The sequence below is a fragment of the Oncorhynchus gorbuscha genome, linkage group LG12, assembly GCF_021184085.1.
Source record: "Oncorhynchus gorbuscha isolate QuinsamMale2020 ecotype Even-year linkage group LG12, OgorEven_v1.0, whole genome shotgun sequence".
Taxonomy (NCBI): domain Eukaryota; kingdom Metazoa; phylum Chordata; class Actinopteri; order Salmoniformes; family Salmonidae; genus Oncorhynchus; species Oncorhynchus gorbuscha.
The window spans coordinates 55,787,330-55,808,927 of NC_060184.1; the positions used below are offsets into that span (position 1 = coordinate 55,787,330).

General features: G+C 43.1%; 1 protein-coding gene across 1 annotated transcript in view; it reads right to left on the reverse strand.

Moving 5' to 3' along the window:
- The window catches only part of LOC123991138 (WW domain-containing adapter protein with coiled-coil-like), a 47,806-nt gene that overhangs the window by 20,528 nt on the left and 5,680 nt on the right, over positions 1–21,598 (reverse strand). The window contains 5 exon segments of the mRNA XM_046292384.1: positions 1,708–1,882; positions 1,884–1,963; positions 5,173–5,294; positions 5,853–5,968; positions 15,172–15,266. Of these exon segments, the coding sequence (XP_046148340.1) occupies positions 1,708–1,882; positions 1,884–1,963; positions 5,173–5,294; positions 5,853–5,968; positions 15,172–15,266 (588 nt within the window).

Genomic DNA, 21,598 nt, shown 5'->3' on the forward strand with positions numbered 1-21,598 from the left:
AGCTCACAGAAGGGGAGCGCTGAAGCTAGTAATAATCAGTTCTCCTCGGTTGCAACACTCACTACTGACTTCCAAACTATCTCTGGAAGCAACGTCAGCACAAGAACGGTTCGACAGGAGCTTCATGAAATGGGTTTCCATGGCCGAGCAGCCGCACACAAGCTTAAGATCACAATGTGCAATGCCAAGTGTTGGCTGGAGTGGCGTAAAGCTCGCCGTCATTGGACTCTGGAGCAGTGGAAACACTGCTCCATGCTTCACCATCTGGCAGTCCAACGGACGAATCTGGGTTTGGTGGATGCCAGGAGAATGCTACCTATCCCAATGCATAGAGCCAACTGTTTGGTGGAGGAAGAATAATGGTCTGGGGCTGTTTTTCAAGGTTCGGGCTGGGCCCCTTAGTTCCAGTGAAGGGAAATGTTACCGCTACAGCATACAATGACATTCTAGACGATTCTGTGCTTCCAACTTTGTGGCAACAGTTTGGGCCTTTCCTGTTTCAGCATGACAATGCCCCCATGCACAAAGCGAGGTCCATACAGAAATGGTTTGTCGAGATCGATGTGGAAGAACTTGACTGGCCTGCATAGAGCCCTGACCTCAACCCCATCAAACACCTTTGGGATGAAGCCAACTGCGAGTCAGTCCTCATCGCCCAACATCAGTGTCCGACCTCACTAATGCTTGATGCTGAATGGAAGCAGCAATATTCCAACATCTAGCTGCAAGCCTTTCCAGAATAATCAAGGCTGTTCTAGCAGTAAAGGGGGGACCAACTCTATATTAATGCCCATGATTTTGGAATGAGATGTTTGACGAGCAGGTGTCTACATACTGTTGGTCATGTAGTGTATTTCTAATGTTTATCATAGAATGTATAACAAGCTACATTTCCTAAAGTTTTACTTGAAGTTAATCTTGTATTTTACTGGAGACAATTAGGCTGCACTGAGAAAAGTAGCTGCACATCAGTCAGAGCACTGTCTTTTAGAAGAATGCCAATTCGTGAATTCTCGTCCGAGTAGAGTGCAACTGAAGTACAAACTCAGTCTGATGATGAGAAATTGAGGGGGTGGGGCGCTGGAAGCATAGGCTACCTGGTAGTTAACATAACATTTTGGAGAAAGCCTTTCTATCTACTAGAAGACTTAGTAAGACTTCATTAGAATCAACGCTAAAAGCGACACAAAATGGTAGAAGCGCGCACACCGGACACACGGGAAATTCCCATTGCTTCTGCAGAAAGTTGCAGGAAATACGAATCACTGATGCATTCTATTCATGTCTTCTGATAAACTTGGGCAAATTAATTAACTTACTAGATATTTAGCTGATTCCCTACTAATGTTGAATTCCATTTTAATGTCTGGATTCTGTGATTCCCTTTGCATGACATTTTTTTTTATAAAGCCTTAATAACCTGCTAGTCAGGTCCACATATCTGCCTATTATCTGTGAGTTTCAGTACTCAGACAAAGGGCAGCTAGAGAAACATGGGCACAAGGCTGAAAGACCACTGTCTCCACCATCATGAGCAAAAACAAAACCTTCAAGTATCACTTGCTGCTCCTAAATATTCAGCAATATTCTCTGTGTCTCTCACCTACTCCCTCTATAACCTAGCTTCCCTTGCTGTCCGCGAAAACATTCACCATAGTAGCCCTCACAGATAAGACTCCGTGCACATGAGTCTCTCCCCTCTCTCACCCTCGTTGATCTTGGCCATGTCGACGCTGGCGTTGTTGAGCTGCAAGGCGGTCTGAAGTGCTGGGAGGAGCTGTCTGAGCAGGGAGGGGTCCTGGAGAAGGGGGGTATGGGTGTGGGACTGCAGGGCCGGGGACACCGGCACCGTGTTGGGGGCTGAGGAGGAACAGGGGGGTACCCGACGTGGGGTTCAGGACCGAGCCTGAGGAGGACGACTGTGAAAACACCGACGCTGGCTGCTTCTCCACCTGGGCTGACTCTGTGGGAGGGAGGAGATCTCACATGTTAAAAGCACTCAACTGATTTAGTGCTGAGCAATTTTGACAGGTATCGGTTCAATTATTAGAAGTTCATTTAGTTCATTTTTTCCTTCTGTGAGCTCAATGTGCACATCTCACCGTTTCTCTAGAGATGAATCAAATCCAACCGGAATTATGCAATGTAGTAGGGAGTTGTAGTTTCCAACAGGTGAATATTCTACATTCTCGCATTAACCGTGGTAATTAACTAGAATGACCATAATCCATTGCGCATCTATTTGTCCGATCTGTGTTTATTTTACGCCTGCTATTGAAGGGAGAAGAACGCACATCGTGAGGTGATAGAAAGCAGCTGTTGCTTCACGATGTCTCTCTACATGAAACAATACATGATCTAAGTGATTGATAGCTGGAGGTTCAGCAGTCATGCATGTAAGCCTTATTTACTTTGAAGAACTACAAAATAGGGATTTTGTCAGACAACAGCTCTATAGAGATGAGAACTTGGAAATAAACAGTCATCAAATAAAACAAAAATATAGACTGAAATAGTTGATTAAAGTGAATAAATGACTTAAGTGATGAGCGGTAATGGGCAGTTACTACCATCACGGGACTATAATTAATGGTTTATTCTGTGTTGTTACAGCATTCAACAAACATTATGCATTTAATGTCAAAATAGCATTAAATCGCTCAGCACTACCGATTCTTCAAGATGATTTTTGCAAGTGTGTAGGAAATGTTCAATGGAAATCAAGAAGCCGATAGGAAAGCTTAGCCTATTAAACAATAGAAGCGGGACGATAGCAGTATTGCGATACTCATTAGTATCATGGCAAGGAAACTATACACAAAGAGGCTTTGACTTCTTTAGGAAAACAGCCATAATGTCAGAAACAAACAAGTTGTCATCAAGACTCACATTAACATATTTTCCTAGCTATAGCACACATTTTATATACAGCGGGCTTTTAAAGGATCAAAGAGTTTTGTCTGTTTCATGTTTTCATTGTTGCCATGGGAAAAAATTATGCGATACTTATATCACATCCCTACTGGGCAGCAGATGCGTTTGTTAAAGACGGGATTCGCTCCAGGGGAAAATGCCTGTTAAAATTGGCGGAATCTCATTTTCTAATCATAAGTCAGCAAGTGGGTATGTCGAGTCACTGACAGACACACAGAAGTTCTCTCTTGGATAAATATGCCAAATTATTCAAACCATCTCAAATCAACAGGCTTGTGAAGTCTGATTAGAACCTGGCTGTTGGCTTATTTGAGAGTAGGCATGTGGACTGTATAAGGCGCTAACTTAGTAAGCCGAATCTCCCCCTGAGAGCTCCCCCCCAGCCGGCCCTCAACATTTTTAGCTTCCAAAGAGTAGTTCCTCCGAAAGAACAAACTTGATACTGTTCTTCCCTTTGTTTAAGCTGTACCACTTATGAACCAACCACAAACCAGTGACCTTGGCATAGTGAACACGCATGACAAACCTGAGTCCAAATAAATCTTGCAAATACCGTTTCAGCCCAGATGCCAGGTCTGGTAGGGGAGACAGAGCACTGTGCACCACCGCTGTGTTCTGGCTGTTTGACAGGAGGGGAGAGCTCTACTCTGCTCTGGACGGTGCAGTAAGTCCCGCTCTCTTTCCCCCTCCGTTGCTCTCTCTCTCTCCCGGACGGTGACAGTGCAGTCAGTCTTTCTGTGTTTGCCAGAAGACATCAATCAGGTCTCTATGACGGCCCATGTCCCCCCCCCGTCTCCACTGACTGGCTGTACAGCACGGCACGCTCACCAACATGAACCACTACCACCGCTCTAGCAGTCTATCCCCTAAGAGGCTACTGTTTCACTGAGATAATGGAAGGCCTGAGAACAAGACAGTGGTTTTTGAAGACAAGCAGCCCACAGATTTCATCAGACATTTTAGAACTCAACACAGCCTCCTCCCAGAGGCACACGTTCAAAACATGACCTTGACTCACAGATGCAGTATTAATTGAATCATACGTAGACGGCACGGCCACAATAAGTCTCATTATCCATGACTGATAAGAACATTCAGCAACCATTATTGCACAAAAAAGTAAAATTGCATGTTTCTAGCAATTTGGCCAGGTCTTCCTTGTAAAAGGTATTTTGACCTCAATGGGAGACATGGTAAAAAAAAAAGACTCACTAGCAGCAGTAAAGCCAGTATGTAGTTGTACGACTCACTAGCAGCAGTAAAGCCAGTATTTAGATGTACGACTCACTAGCAGCAGTAAAGCCAGTATTTAGATGTACGACTCACTAGCAGCAGTAAAGCCAGTATTTAGATGTACGACTCACTAGCAGCAGTAAAGCCGGTATGTAGATGTACGACTCACTAGCAGCAGTAAAGCCGGTATGTAGTTGTACGACTCACTAGCAGCAGTAAAGCCAGTATTTAGTTGTACGACTCACTAGCAGCAGTAAAGCCAGTATTTAGATGTACGACTCACTAGCAGCAGTAAAGCCAGTATTTAGATGTACGACTCACTAGCAGCAGTAAAGCCGGTATGTAGATGTACGACTCACTAGCAGCAGTAAAGCCGGTATGTAGTTGTACGACTCACTAGCAGCAGTAAAGCCAGTATTTAGATGTACGACTCACTAGCAGCAGTAAAGCCAGTATTTAGATGTACGACTCACTAGCAGCAGTAAAGCCGGTATGTAGTTGTACGACTCACTAGCAGCAGTAAAGCCGGTATGTAGTTGTACGACTCACTAGCAGCAGTAAAGCCAGTATGTAGTTGTACGACTCACTAGCAGCAGTAAAGCCAGTATGTAGTTGTACGACTCACTAGCAGCAGTAAAGCCAGTATGTAGTTGTACGACTCACTAGCAGCAGTAAAGCCAGTATTTAGATGTACGACTCACTAGCAGCAGTAAAGCCAGTATGTAGTTGTACGACTCACTAGCAGCAGTAAAGTCAGTATGTAGTTGTACGACTCACTAGCAGCAGTAAAGTCAGTATGTAGTTGTACGACTCACTAGCAGCAGTAAAGCCAGTATGTAGTTGTACGACTCACTAGCAGCAGTAAAGCCAGTATGTAGTTGTACGACTCACTAGCAGCAGTAAAGCCAGTATGTAGTTGTACGACTCACTAGCAGCAGTAAAGCCAGTATGTAGTTGTATGACTTACTAGCAGCAGTAAAGTCAGTATGTAGTTGTATAACTTACTAGCAGCAGTAAAGCCAGTGAGTGCTGTAGCCTGCTGCATGGCCTCCCGTCTGTAGTCCCGGTCTTTGGGGAAACTGTTGACTGGCGCCGACTTAGTGCAGGACTCCTTCTGCCTCTGCTCTCTGGAAACAAACAGTTAGAACTCAAGTCTGCGTCTCCAATGACACCCTATTCCCTATATAGTGCACTGCTTTTAACCTGGGCCATAAGTTAAAACACATAGCGCAAATCTTCATTTTTGACATGTGATATAGGGCAGGGGTTCCCAAACTCATTCCTCTCAGGGCCCCCTTCCAGGGCTGGGGAACATCCTGTGAGTGTGCCACGTCTATTTATATTGGCACAAGCACTGTTTATGACACAAATTGTTCCATCTTGTTGGTGGCAATAAAACATTGCAGTTTAAAAGCCCATTTTCTTGCAATTTTATACATTTTCTTTATTCATGTGATACTTAAGTGACTCAAAAATTACAACAAAAACTGATCTGGACATTTCTTAAAAGTTAGAAATAGCTTTAAGGTACACCGCTGCCCCCCACCCCAGTCATCACTGACTGAAAAGGCCAGCATTTTAAAAATGAAAAGGGAACCAGGCCAGCCAGCGCAGTACAGCTCAGCTACGCTTGGATCAGTCATGTGAAAGGGGAATGAAGTGAATGAAGATGGCATAATGCCTACCTCTCCAGCCACTCTTTGGGTTTCTCCCACTGTGACACCTCTGTTCTGCAGTTATAGTAGTACTTCTTCCCAGAGGAACTGATGTGCTCTGACCAGTCATCTTTATCTTCACAAGGCTGAGGAGGAGAGAAGACGACAGTTATGAGAGAAGGCGGAGGGGAAATTTAGGTTAAGGAGGGGAGAGAAAGGGACATTTTGCAAAGGAGAGAGAAGGAAGACATTTTGGTAAATAGGGAATAGAGAAGAGGATACATTTTATGTATGAAGGGAGGAGAATATGCAATGACACATTTTATGTACGAAGGGAGGAGAATATGCAATGATACATTTTATGTACGAAGGGAGGAGAATATGCAATGATACATTTTATGCCATCAAGATTTGATAGGTGAGAAAAAAAGATACTGCAGCGAGAGAGAGAGAGAGAGAGAGAGAGAGAGAGAGAGAGAGAGAGAGAGAGAGAGAGAGAGAGAGCGATTAGGTCTGATGCAAGAGCTTGCAATGTGAAATGTCTAGTATGTGAGGCTTCTGTGCTTTAAGGTTGGACTCTGATACCAGGGCTGGTTGGGAGATGGATGCTGGCTAACTCAACAGCTAGGACGGCTTCTCAAGCTTTTAAAATGTTGACGTTTGTGTCATTGTTGAGGTTTATGCTTCTATGTACAACACCAAGAGAAAGTAACATTTTGTGATTCGGATTCTGAAAACCACCTGCTCGGGGACTAGATACAAATCTGTTGACAAAGCGGACACATTTCCAGACGAGTGATTCATGTTTTGCAAAGTACCAGTATATAAATCTAATAAAATCAGATCTTGCAAAGTAGAGATGGGCTTGAGTAATAGAGTACTGGAACGGACATCAAAGCTCCATCTTTATCCAGAGATCACGTACTATTTTTATTCTGTAACGGCGTTCTTCGTTTGTCAAAAGAGAGTCGGACCGAAATGCAGCGTGGTGGTTTACTCATGTCTTTAATGAATGAAACGACTAATAAATACAAAAACAACAAAGGGAACGTGAAACCTAATTACAGCCTATCTGGTGAACACTACACAGAGACAGGAACAATCACCCACGAAATACAAAGTGAAACCCAGGCTACCGAAATACGGTTCCCCATCAGAGACAACAAGAATCACCTGACTCTGAGAACCACCTCAGGCAGCCAAGCCTATACTAGACACACCCCTAATCAACCACAATCCCAATGCCTACAAAAAACCCAATACGACAATACAATAACCCCATGTCACACCCTGGCCTGAACAAATAATTAAAGAAAACACAAAATACTAAGACCAAGGCGTGACAGTGACAAACTATTTGGTGGAATGTCCTTTGTGGAGAACCCGAAATAGACAAGTTAAAAAAAGACTCTAGAGTTCAGTTTGTAAATGTGCACACAGTTCTCCCTAAATTCCCTTTCCACCCATTTCTCATTCCTTCAATTGCGTTCCGACCGCTCCCCACACACACACACACACACACACACACACACACACACACACACACACACACACACACACACACACACACACACACACACACACACACACACACACACACACACACACACACACACACACACACACACACACACACACACACACACACACACACACACAGAGAGAAATAAATTCCCATGAAAACAAATCTAACTGATGGGGTACACAAGCTACACTGAACAAAAAGATAAAGGCAACATGTAAAGTGTTGGTCCCATGTTTCACGAGCTGAAATTAAAGACCCCCGTTTACATATCTGTTAGTGAGCATTTCTCCTTTGCCAAAATAATCCATCCACCTGACAGGTGTGGCATATCAAGAAGCTGATTAAACAGCATGATCAGTACACAGTTGCACTAGAGACAAAAGGCCACTTAAATGTTTCGTCACCCAACACCACAGATGTCTCAGGTTTTGAGGGAGCGTGTAATTGACTGCAGGAATGTCCACCTGAGCTGTTGCCAGAGAATTGAATGTTAAGTTCTCTATCATTATTTTAATTTGACCTTTATTTAACCAGGTAGGCCAGTTGAGAACAAGTTCTCATTTACAACTGCAACCTGGCCAAGATTAAGCAAAGCAGTGTGCCAAAAACAACAGAGTTACAAACAAACATACAGTCAATAACACAATAGAAAAGTATATATACAATGTGTGCAAATGTTGAAGAGTAGGGAGGTAAGCAATAAATAGGCCACAGAGGCAAAAATAATTACAATATAGCATTAATACTGGAGTGATATGTGCAGATGTGAAAGTAGAGAAAAGCTGCCTCCAACGTTGTTATAGAGAATTTGGCATTACATCCAACCGCAGACCATGTGTACAGCGTAGTGTTGGCAAGCAGTGTGCTAACAGAGTGCCCAATGGTGAGAGCCTAACTGAGCAATCGGGGGAGAAGGGCCTTGGTCATGGAGGTGACCAAGAATCCGATGGTCACGGAGTTCCAGAGTTCCACTGTGGAGATGGGAAAACCTTCCAAAATGACAACCATCTCTGCAGCACTCCACCAATCAGGCCCTTATGGTAGAGTGGCCAGATGGAAGCCACTCCTCAGTAAAAGGCACATGACAGCCCGCTTGGAGTTTGCCAAAAGGCACCTAAAGGACTCTCAGACCATGAGAAATTAGATTCTCTGCTCTGATGAAACCAAGATTGAAATCTTTGGCCTGAATGTCAAGTGTCACACTTGGCACCATCCCAATGGTGAAGCATGGTGGTGGCAGCATCATGCCGTGGGGAAGTTTTTCAGTGGCAGGGACTGGGAGACTAGTCAGGATCGAGGGAAAGATGAGCGGAGCAAAGTACATAGAAATCCTTGGTGAAAACCTGCTTCAGAGCACTCAAGATTTCAGACTGGGGCAAAGGTTCACCTTCCAACAGGACAACGACCCTAACCACACAGCCAAGACAATGCAGGAGTGGCTTCGAAACAAGTCTCTGAATGTCCTCGAGTTGGCCTGCCAGAGACGATCGAACATCTCTGGAGAGACGTGAAAATAGCTGTGCAGCGACGCTCCCTATCCAACCTGACAAAGCTTGAGAGGATCTGCAGAGAATAATGGGGGAAACTCCCCAAATACAGGTGTGCCAAGCTTGTAACGTCATACCCAAGAAGACTCGCGGTTGTAATCGCTGCAAAAGTTGCTTCAATGAAGCACAGAGTAAAGAGTCTGAATTCTTATGTATGAGATGTAATTTTTTAAATAAATTTGTAAACATTTCTAAAAAACATTTTTTTGCTTTCTCATTATGGGGTAGTGTGTGTAGATTGATGAGGGGGGGTAATCCATTTTAGAATTTAGGCTGTAACTTAACAAAATGTGGAAAAAGTTAAGGGGTCTGAATACTTTCTGAATGCACTATACAGAGTTAGATATATCTATTGGGCAATTAAGCGATTAGGATTGTTATCTATAATAGTTATGATAAATGAGGCAGTGTTGCACACTGTTTGCATAACCTAGAGATAAATGAGCACATTTTTCTCCAGTGCGGGCCTTGTGTTAGAACAATATTTTTCCCCATTCCAAGTCTTAATATTTCTAATGCCAATCCTCCTTATTTTTGACAAGTGACAAACAACTTTGTAACCTACAAACATAATGACTATGTTCAATTTGCATCGGAACAAAATTCATTGCTGGTTGTTGTATCCCAGTCTTGACAGACGCGACCATCCTATGTCATGTGCAAACTGTCCACAAGACATTAAGATCCTCCTGTCCAATGACATTCAGTGTGAACCTGATCGAAGATGACCACTCCTACTCTGGGACGCGATATACATTGTTTCATCTATAAACTAAGGTACTAGTAGTGAGGATTTCCTATGCTAGACAACTTGTTAAAGCAGTTGATAAATCATTGATATTCTACCAATCATTTTCATGTAATTACATTAAGGTGGGAACATAGCAATATTCAATCAAATTCACCAGTTGATTTAAAACAATTGAACTCTTTCGCATGGTTGGTGTCTTGACGGATTTGTCCGAAATCGTTTTACAATTTTTTGGTAAACTTTTCCATCTTTGCCGTTATGGCAGTGTAAATTGTTGTTGTGTCATATTAAGCATTAAGTTATATTATACATTTAACTTGAACCCTGGATCTAGCCGTCGGACAGTTTTTTATATGGAGATCACAGAAATGCAGTGCAACTACATAACATTGTATGCTTTCTTATGTTACAGGGTGATAACAGATTCCAGGGGCACACAAATCACCCAAAATATATGTGATTAGTGCTATTCCAGATCAGATACAATCTTGGTAGACCGAGTCGTCATCTGTTCGTTCTTTCAATCCATCGAAATGTTAAACCAAGTATTTTCATTATATAGACAACCTACACGTTTTAATAAAATCAACTATATGTAGGCTACTGAGCGTGTCTGATGCTTTAAGCACACAGTGATTCAATAATTCAGAAACAAATTACTCAGTGATCATGACAGCCTAACCAGAAGAGAAAAAATAAAACTCTTCCTAAACCACCACCAAAAAAAACACTGCAGGCCTTTGCAGACTCTGCCATTATGTTCCCAAAGTTACCGTTAATAGGCTACAGCAGGGGTCGTCAGATCCTTTTCCATTAGGAGTGTCAATTTTTCTTACAATTTCTTATATTTAACCAAGAAAGTTAGTTAAGAACTAATTCTGATTTGCAATGACGACCTAACCCGGCTAAACCCCGGACAACACTGGGCCAATTGAGCGCTGCCCTATGGGACTCCCAATTATGGACGGTTGTGATACAGCCTGGAATCGAACCAGTGTCTGTAGTGACGCCTTTAGCACTGAGATGCAATGCCTTAAACTACTGCGCCACTCGGGAGCTCAAACCTCTAACAATCTGCGTGACAGTTATGACTTTCATATGCACATTTCGTGGAACAGTTTCATTTCTTTTATAAAGTCATAGCTCAAATCCTTGTCATTTGACTAATAAAAATGATATCTTAATGAAAAGTATACAAACCTAAAAGTAACTTCTTAACCTTGCCAACTATATAAAAATAGCCTACGTAAAGCCAACAAATAAACACACTTCAGCCTGCAGATACAAAAGATCCTGATAAAAATAGAACACATTGGCTATGCATGGCCAATCTGCAAGGAACTTGAAACATTGTATCAACTAGGTCCAGCCCAAAGCATGCACTAACAAACTTGCAGCATTGTATAAAATATTCTGGACCCTCATCCCCAGACAGAAACAGCTGTAGGCTATCTGGGCAAGAAGTAATCAGGTAGGCAGGACTATTATTGGCGATTCCACCAGATCAGAGCATGACATTTTTTTGTTTCTTTCATGCCGATTGGTTATTGAAAGGGAGAGCTGGATAGATTTTTCACATAGGCTACATAAAGGAACTAATGTAATTTAATGGATGTAAAAACAGACTGTTTACTTGCTGTTTGAAGTGAAGATTTGTTTCATTTGAGAAGCTCCACAGCTCATTAATAGTGGTGGTGAGTTAATCAGAAATAAAAACAAATCAGACCAACAAATGGGCACATTTATAATCCTATATTTGCTCGCAGGCCAGGTAGCCTAGGCCTACTTCTATGTATAATCAGGTGAGTGTCCTTACTCAACATTGACAGGAGCTATACAAACAAAATTTATAAATTGACAACTCGTAAATGGAATAACACAAAATGTGTTTCTCACAAGTGTAGCCTAGGATGTGCACTCTGCAAACAACATGTCGACTCCTCCAATGAGAACTATAAAATACCAATAATAATACCAATAATAATAAATTGAATGTATTAAAATAATGGATAAATAATAAAAAGGAAAATAAAATAAAGTTGACATTATGGGAATTAACGGTAATTGTACTACTGATGATACTGGTGTGCCATCACCACAGCCTTCGCTGATTAGTCCACTGAGACAGGCGTCAATCAAGACACATGCCATACAATTAATCAGTTTTTGGGGCAGCTGCTCGACCCTAAACCAATATTGTCGACCAAAAGCCAATCAACTTAATGGGGTCAGCCCTAATGCGCTTACAAAATGTATTTGCTTCTAACTGAAAAAGTCTCCCCCCCCCCCCCCCATATACCTTGATACGGTCATTAACATGGTTCTTATATTATGAATTAGATTTGTTGGAATGCAAATTTGGTGTTAAGCTGTTTAATCACGCTGTGATATTTTCACATACACACCATCTGATCTAGGAAGGGATGTGATGAAGGGAAAGGTGTTTGCGATGAATGTCCAATATTTTGGTGTTGGGAGTGTCGTTCGTTACAACTGTGAAGATGGTTGTGTCTAGATACACAGATCTAAGATCCCTAGCGAATTGATGTTGGACATCTGTTGTTGTCCTCTTGATTTACAGCAGGATTGTTAGACTGAAGAGAAGCATCAAGGTAATGAATTAGTTCATGTTTTCATATGTTTTTGTGCACAGTCCACGGTGCGCAATTGTGTGTAGATTGTTTGCGCAACACCCAATGCTATTCTTATTAATTATTCTGGATATATTTACAAATTACATTTACAATAAGATCTAGTATTGAAATAACATGAAATATATTTTGTCTTCCATGTTACACCTACAATTGTAAAACAAGCTCAGACCTTCATGTTGTCTATTGGAATAGGCCTATATTTGGAAAATAAAATATTTCCTCAATTTGGTGTTTGCAAGTAGACATACTGGGGTGCAAAAGAGCAAGAGGATAAGTAAAAATATGCGGATGAGGTAGTTAGGTGTACTATTTACAGATGGGCTGTATACAGGTACAGTGATCGGTAAGCTGCTATGACAGCTTATGCTTAAAGTTAGAGATATAAGTCTCCAGCTTAAGTGATTTTTACAATTCGTTCCAGTCATTGACAGCAGAGAACTGGAAGGAAAGGCAGGCAAAGGAGGTGTTGGCTTTGGGGATGACCAGTGAAATATACCTGCAGGAGCAAATGCTATGGGTGGTTGCTGCTATGGTGACCAGTGAGCTGAGATAACGTGGGCTTTACCTAGCAACGACTTATAGATGACCTGGAGCAAGTGGGTTTGGTGATGAATATATAATGAGGGCCAGCCAACGAGAGCATACAGGTCACGGTGGTGGGTAGTATATGGGGCTTTGGTGACAAAACAGATGGCACTGTGATAGACTAGATCCAATTTGCTGAGTAGAGTGTTGCAGGCTATTTTATAAATGACATCGCCGAAGTCAAGGATCTGTAGGATAGTCAGTTTTACGAGGGTATTTTCAGCAGCATGAGTGAAAGAAGCTTTGTTGCGAAATAGGAAGCCGATTCTATATTTAATTTTGGATTTGTGATACTTAATGTGAGTTTGGAAGGAGAGTTTATAGTCTAACCAGACACCTAGGTATGTAGTTGTCCACATATTCTAAGTCCAAAGCGTCCAGAGTAGTGATGCTAGTCGGGCGGCAGGATGCGGGCAGCGATCGGTTGAAGAGCATGCATTTTATTTGACTAGCATTTAAAAGCAGTTGGAGGCCACGGAAGGAGTGTTGTATGGCATTGAAGCTCGTTTGGACGTTTGTTAGCACAGAGTCCAAAAAAGGGCCAGATGTATACAGAATGGTGTCGTCTGCGTAGAGGGGAGTCAGAGAATCACCAGCAGCAAGAGCGACATCATTGATGTATACAGAGAAAAGTGTCGGCCCAAGAATTGAGCCCTGTGGCACCCCCATAGAGACTTCCAGAGGTCAGGACAACAGGCCCTCCGATTTGACACACTGAACTCTGTCGGAGAAGTAGTTTGTGAACCAGGCAAGGCATTCATTAGAGAAACCAAGGCTATTGAGTCTGCCGATAAGAATGCGGTGATTGACAGTCAAAAGCCTTGGCCAGGTTGATGAAGACGGCTGCACAGTACTGTCTTTTATCGATGCCGGTTATGATATTGTTTAGGACCTTGAGCGTGGCTGAGGTGCAACCATGACCATCTCAGAAACCAGATTGCATAGTGGAGAAGGAACTCTGTTTATTAACTTGGCTTACAAAGATTTTAGAAAAGGCAGGGCAGGATGGATATAGGTCTATAACAGTTTGGATCTAGAGTGTCTCCCCCTTTGAAGAGGGGGATAACTGTGGCAGCTTTCCAATCGTTGGGGATCTCCGACAATACGAAAGAGGTTGAATAGGCTAGTAATAGGGGTTGCAACAATTTGGGCAGATCATTTTAGAAAGAGGGTTCAGATTTTCTTGCCCAGCTGATTTGTACAGGTCCAGATTTTGCAGCTCTTTCAGAACATCAGCTATCTGGATTTGGGTGAAGGAGAGGCGGCGGGGGGACGATGACAAGTTGCTGCAGGGGGTGCTGAGATGTTGGCCGGGGTAGGGGTAGCCAGGTGGAGAGCATGGCCAGCCGTATTCTGTCTTTTTGGAATTAGCGCTACAGGATGAACATTTCTTTTGGAAAAGCCAGCCTTACCTTTCCTAACTGACTGTGTATATTGGTTCCTAACTTCCCTGAAAAGATGCACATTGCAGGGTGCTATTCAATGCTAATGCAGTACGCCACAGGATGTTTTTGTGCCGGTCAAGGGCAGTCAAGTCTGGGGTGAATCAAGGGCTATATCAGGTCTTAGTTCTACATTTTCTGAACGGAGAATGCTTATTTAAGATGGTGAGGAAAGCACTTTTAAAAAGCAACCAGGCACCCTCTACTGATGGGATGAGGTCAATATCCTTCCAGGATACCCGGGCCAGGTCGATTAGATAGGCCCGCTCGATGAAGTGTTTTAGGGAGCGTTTGACAGTTGCCAATGTCTGTATGAACCCTGCTTAAAGGCTATATAGTCCTAGGTCTATGTTGTTGTATAGGTGGAGTTACGGGTCAATTGGTATATATTCCCTTTAATACACATGTGGAACTGAATAAAAATCATATTTATTTTAGTTTCAAACCATTTTTAAATGTGGATCCAATGTCACACATTGGACTCATTATTTATAGAAAGACCAACATACAGGACAAGGTCTTGGTCCAGTCTCTGGAGTGTAGCTGTAGATTACCACTCAAAGAGAGACTGTCTGAACCTCTTCAATGTGCTAAATACATCAATCACTAGCGGATCATCACAATAGTCTCTCCTTACTCCTGAAGTGTGCACTTGTTCACTCCCCCACACATTTCAAATCATTGGAGTGGTATAGTCATGTTCTAGAGGGAGTTTACACCATATTTCTTAATGCAATCATTTCAAATCCATGCAGTGAAGTGAACAATCGCACACTGCTGGGGAAAGGAGAGATGGGGACATAGCCCAGCCCATCAGAGAGGTGGTAAGCGGGTACTGTACTTACTGCGTCTGATGTCTTGCTGGGGTTTGAATGTGAATTGGAGCTGCTTTGATGTGTGCTGTGGTTGTGTGAATTTTCCTGTGGAGAATAACTCGTCCCTAGAAAAGAACACAAAGGTAGATGGTTTTTAATTCAACCAATAGGCAACTTTGTTATTATACTATAATATTGCTAGATATGGAACAATAACGACAGTCCTTTGTCATCTGTCCAATTCTGTCTGTGTAATTAAAAATCCAATCAAGATAAATGGTAGCCTAATTTATGGGACTCCCAATAACGGCCGGTTGTGATACAGCCTGGAACCGAAGCAGGGTCTGCAGTGACACCTCTAGCGCTGAGATGCAGTGCCTTACACCACTCCGTACCTCGGGAGCCCTGATACGGGCATCAAACTACCATCATACAGACACAAAAATAAACCTGTGAGTCTAATCAAACCAAACCGACACTAATATTTAGTTATTGCAACTTACAAGTTTCAGATACAGTACGTGTATATACGGTGTAAACACATTTAGAGGAAAACTGACTTGCCAGAAAGATACTTCTCCAATTCAAACTAAAAAGTTGAAGCTTACAAAACCAATGCCAAAAAGTTGCATCACTGGCAGATTTTTTACATTTAACTAGGAAAGTCGGATAACTGGCAGATGAGTGAGTACTTTACCCATCTAATAAGACTTTTTTTTTTAAAACTTCCTTGTGATACAGATACAATGGTGTTTTAACATTTACTGGGCCATAATATTTACTGGGCCATAATGCGTGTGGATGCAGGCCAAGGGGGAGGAGGGATGATTGTGTGTGTGCACATGCATGTGAATGTATCAGTGAGAGCCTCCTCTCCCACAGGGCAGGTGTCAGTCATACTGCTACTCCACTGTATTCAGCCTTTAACATGAGAGCAAAGTATTATTATTTTTAATCGAACATGTTGCAAGCTACTCTGATTATTTTTTATTTTGTTGCCTTCAAATAGGCCCGTTCTTCTCTTCTACCCTGCAACTCTTCACTGGGTCCTTTGTGTACAAGATATGTGTTTCTGTCAATATACCTAGTAAAATAACAGTTATTAAAACACTTGGGGGACCCGTAAAATGATTTTTTTCCCCCTTGAATACGGCTTCTTACGTCTTATTTTTCCTGGTTTGGGATTTTGCTTCGTTTAAAAAAATATATTTTTACACTGAATATAACAATTACTCATTGAGATGTTCTGAGTCCATGTCAATGCTTAAATCACACCAGAAGACCATTGAGGCCTGAAAAGGAGATATACACTGCTCAAAAAAATAAAGGGAACACTAAAATAACACATCCTAGATCTGAATGAATGAAATATTCTTATGAAATACTTTTTTCTTTACATAGTTGAATGTGCTGACAAAATCACACAAAAATGAACAATGGAAATCAAATTTATCAACCCATGGAGGTCTGGATTTGGAGTCACTCAAAATAAAAAAAATAAAAAATTAAACCACACTACAGGCTGATCCAAATTTGATGTAATGTCCTTAAAACAAGTCAAAATGTGGCTCAGTAGTGTGTGGCCTCCACGTGCCTGTATGACCTCCCTACAACTCCTGGGCATGCTCCTGATGAGGTGGCAGATGGTATCCTGAGGGATCTCCTCCCAGACCTGGACTAAAGCATCCGCCAACTCCTGGACAGTCTGTGGTGCAACGTGATGTTGGTGGATGGAGCGAGACATGATGTCCCAGATGTGCTCAATTGGATTCAGGTCTGGGGAATGGGCGGGCCAGTCCATAGCATCAATGCCTTCGTCTTGCAGGAACTGCTGACACACTCCAGCCACATGAGGTCTTGCATTGTCTTGCATTAGGAGGAACCCAGGGCCAACCGCACCAGCATATGGTCTCACAAGGGGTCTGAGGATCTCATCTCGGTACCTAATGGCAGTCAGGCTACCTCTGGCGAGCACATGGAGGACTGTGCGGCCCCCCCAAAGAAATGCCACCCCACACCATGACTGTCCCACCGCCAAACCGGTCATGCTGGAGAATGTTGCAGGCAGCAGAACGTTCTCCACTGCGTCTCCAGACTGTCACGTCTGTCACATGTGTTCAGTGTGAACCTGCTTTCATCTGTGAAGAGCACAGGGCGCCAGTGGCGAATTTGCCACTCTTGGTGTTCTGCGCGGTGTTGGGCTGTAAGCACAACCCCCACCTGTGGATGTTGGGCCCTCATGGAGTCTGTTTCTGACCGTTTGAGCAGACACGCACATTTGTGGCCTGCTGGAGGTCATTTTGCAGGGCTCTGGCAGTGCTCCTCCTTGCACAAAGGCGGAGGTAGCGGTCCTGCTGCTGGGTTGTTGCCCTCCTACGGCCTCCTCCACGTCTCCTGATGTACTGGCCTGTCTCCTGGTAGCGCCTCCATGCTCTGGACACTACGCTGACAGACACAGCAAACCTCTGTGCCATCCTGGATGAGCTGCACTACCTGAGCCACTTGTGTGGGTTGTAGATTCCGTCTCATGCTACCACTAGAGTGAAAGCACCGCCAGCATTCAAAAGTGACCAAAACATCAGCCAGGAAGCATAGGGACTGAGAAGTGGTCTGTGGTCACCACCTGCAGAACCACTCCTTTATTGGGGGTGTCTTGCTAATTGCCTATAATTTTCACCTGTTGTCTATTCCATTTGCACAACAGCATGTGAAATGTATTGTCAATCAGTGTTGCTTCCTAAGTGGACAGTTTGATTTCACAGAAGTGTGACTAACTTGGAGTTACATTGTGTTGTTTGTTCCCTTTATTTTTTTGAGCAGTGTATTTGAGTGTAATTCCCCTTTTGATTATCTAGCGAGAGCAGAACGTGTCAGTCGAGCAGTGTTTCTGCCGTTAGCCCTACTGCTGTAGCACATGTCAAGGCAGAGTTTAAAAAAACCAAAAGCCATCCAATGGACACAAATCAAATTAACACAGTTGTCAGGTATGACTACTTTACAATATACATTTAATTGAGAAGGTTTATGGGGAAAGTCCATCTACCTACAAGACGACAGTTATCATTACTAAATGGTTACATACGGACGGACGCACACCAAAAAGACAGACGGTCAATCTTGCTGGAAATTAAATTGGCACAGAGTTACGTTTGGCTTTTTAAGCCAATAGCGGCTAACTAGGGGTGGGATAATGTCAATGTGGCTTTGACTGGATAGTGGCCGGGAGCTTTATGTTTATGACAGTTTGTGATGGCAAGCTACCGGTAGCTCGCGATTTACCCGTTTAAAGACACCAGTCAATGGTGCTTGCCTACGGAGCTGTGAGGGGAACGGCACCTCAGTACCTCCAGGCTCTGATCAGGCCCTACACCCAAACAAGGGCACTGCGTTCATCCACCTCTGGCCTGCTCGCCTCCCTACCACTGAGGAAGTACAGTTCCCGCTCAGCCCAGTCAAAACTGTTCGCTGCTCTGGCCCCCCCAATGGTGGAACAAACTCCCTCACGACGCCAGGACAGCGGAGTCAATCACCACCTTCCGAAGACACCTGATACCCCACCTCTTTAAGGAATACCTAGGATAGGATAAAGTAATCCTTCTCACCCCCCCCCCCTTAAAAGATTTAGATGCACTATTGTAAAGTGGCTGTTCCACTGGATGTCATAAGGTGAATGCACCAATTTGTAAGTCGCTCTGGATAAGAGCGTCTGCTAAATGACTTACATGTAAAATGTAAAAGTATGGACACCTACTCAATCACAAGTTTCTTTATTTGACTATTTTCTACATTGTAGAATAATAGTGAAGATATCAAAACAATGAAATAACACATATGGAATCATGTAGTAACCAAAAAAAAGTGTCGAACAAATCAAAATATATTTTATATTTGAGATTCTTCAAAGTAGCCACCCGTTGCCTTGATGACAGCATGGCACACTCTTGGCATTCTATCAACCAGCTTCATGAGGTAGTCACCTGGAATGCTTTTCAATGAACAGGTGTGCCTTATTACAAGTTTATTTGTGGAATTTCTTTCCTTCTTAACACATTTGAGCCAATCAATTGTGTTGTGACACGGTAGGGGTGGTATACAGAAGATGCCCTATTTGGTAAAAGACCATGTCCATATTATGGCAAGTTCAGCTCAAATAAGCAAAGAGAAAGACAGTCCATCATTACTTTAAGACATGAAGGTCAGTCAATCCGGACACCTTCAAGAACTTTTAAAGTTCCGTCAAGAGCAGTCGCAAAAACCATCAAGCGCTAGGATGAAACTGGCTCTCATGAGGACCGCCACAGGAAAGGAAGACCCAGAGTTACCTCTGCTCCAGAGGAGAAGTTCATTAGAGTTACCAGCCTCTGATTTACAGAGTTCAAGTAGCAGACACATCAACTGTTCAGAGGACACTACGTGAATCAGGCATTCATGGTCGAATTGCTGCAACCACTACTAAAGGACACCAATAAGAAGAAGAGACTTGCTTGGGCCAAGAAACACGAGCAATGGACATTAGACCAGTGGAAATCTGTCCTTTGGTCTTATGAGACCAAATTTGAGATTTTTGGTTCCACCTACCGTGTCTTTGTGAGACACAGAGTAGGTGAATGGACGATCTCTGCGTGTGTGGTTCCCACTGTGAAGCATGGAGGTGGTGGTGCTTTGCTGGTGACAATGTCAGTGATCAATTTAGAATTCAAGGCACACTTAACTAGCATGGCTAACACAGCATTCTGCAGCGATACACCATCCCATCTGGTTTGCGCTTAGTGGGAATATAATTTATTTTTCAACAGGACAATGACCAAAAACACACCTCCAGGCTGTGTAAGGGCTATTTGACCAAGAAGGAGAGTGGTGGAGTGCTGCATCAGATGACCTGGCCTACACCATCAACCGACCTCAACCCAATTGAGATGGTTTGGGATGAGTTGTACCGCAGAGTGAAGGAAAAGCATCCAACAAGTGCTCAGCATATGTGGGAACTCCTTCAAGACTGTAGGAAAATCATTCCAGGTGAAGCTGGTTGAAAGAATGCCAAGAGTGTGCAAAGCTGTCATCAAGAAGAATCTAAAATATATTTGGATTTGTTTAAAACTTTGATTACTACATGATTCCATGTGTGTTATTTCATAGTTTTGATGTCTTTACTATTATTATACAATGTAGAAAATAGTAAAGAAAAAAGAAAAACTCTGTAATGCGTGGGTGTGTCCGAACTTTTTACTGGACTGTACACCCTCATGTTATATTAGGGAAATTGTGTTTCCAGAGCTAGGGCTGACAGTGAAAACCAGAATCAACCTCTACATATTCAAAACAGTTGCTTTGTGAGAAGGTGATAAAGTTCACAGTTATGTAAAGGCAAGCTGAAAAGTACCAGTGGCCTGGCTTCAGTGCCAAGATAAAGTAGGTTCGCCGGAGCCTTTTCCCAGTGAGACACAGGTCCCTGCCCGGCGTAAATGGAAAAAGTAAAGTCTGTGCCTTTTTACTAAAACACTGGGGCAAATCCTGTATGGAAACGCATCAGAGGCAGAAATAGCGCCATCTAATGCAGAACTGTCTCGAATGGAATTCAAGGGAAACCCGGGAGAGCACGGCCCAGTTTCACTACTGCTGCAAACTCAATGATAATTCGGGCTGGTGGCGCCGTTACTACGCAACCACCAAGCTGATCACTGCTGGATGCTGAAACGACTAGCAAGCTTGTCTGGGATTGTTGCTGTTAGCTAGCACATGGACAAGCAGTACTGCAGTAGTCAGACATGACACAAATTAACACCATAGCTGGATACAGCATTAATTTTTGCACAATAAATTATGATAGTCATCCCTCAAATGCTAGCAAATCAGAGTTGAAACACACTAGCGAGCTAACGAGAGCTAGTAGGAATTTTAGCTGGCTAGGTCGTATTGAAAGCTAGCTAGCTACATCATATCAAACATGTAATGTGGTTTGCTTGGTTAGCTAGCAGCTAATAGCCAATGCCAAGACAAGCAAGGTTAAGCTACATAGCTAGCCTGTTACGCCAACAACGACGCCAACATCAGCATGCTAGTACATGGCTCCAAGTCTGGCTGGCACTGGCAGGAGTATGGGAAAACGTTAGTTACTGCATGGTGAGGGTGAATTAAATTCTTCAACATCTTGCTAGCTAGCAACATTAGCAAAGCCAGCTGCAGTCACATACAGGCTCAAGCAAGATGACATTTCTCATTTCTGGAGGCAGTGGAAACGTAATCTAAGCTAGCCCACCAAGGCCAGCCCAACCTGAGTAGACTTCAAAGTAACAATGGAAACCTGGCTATAGTGTACTGCTTTTGACCACCAGGGCCCATATGACAGGGCATCCCTGAACGAAGCAGGTGAGGGAAGTAGGTGTCAAACACTCATATCATGGCAACCAAAAGGCCAGCCATTGCCCAGGACAACTATTAGCTGTGACAGCTCTGTGCA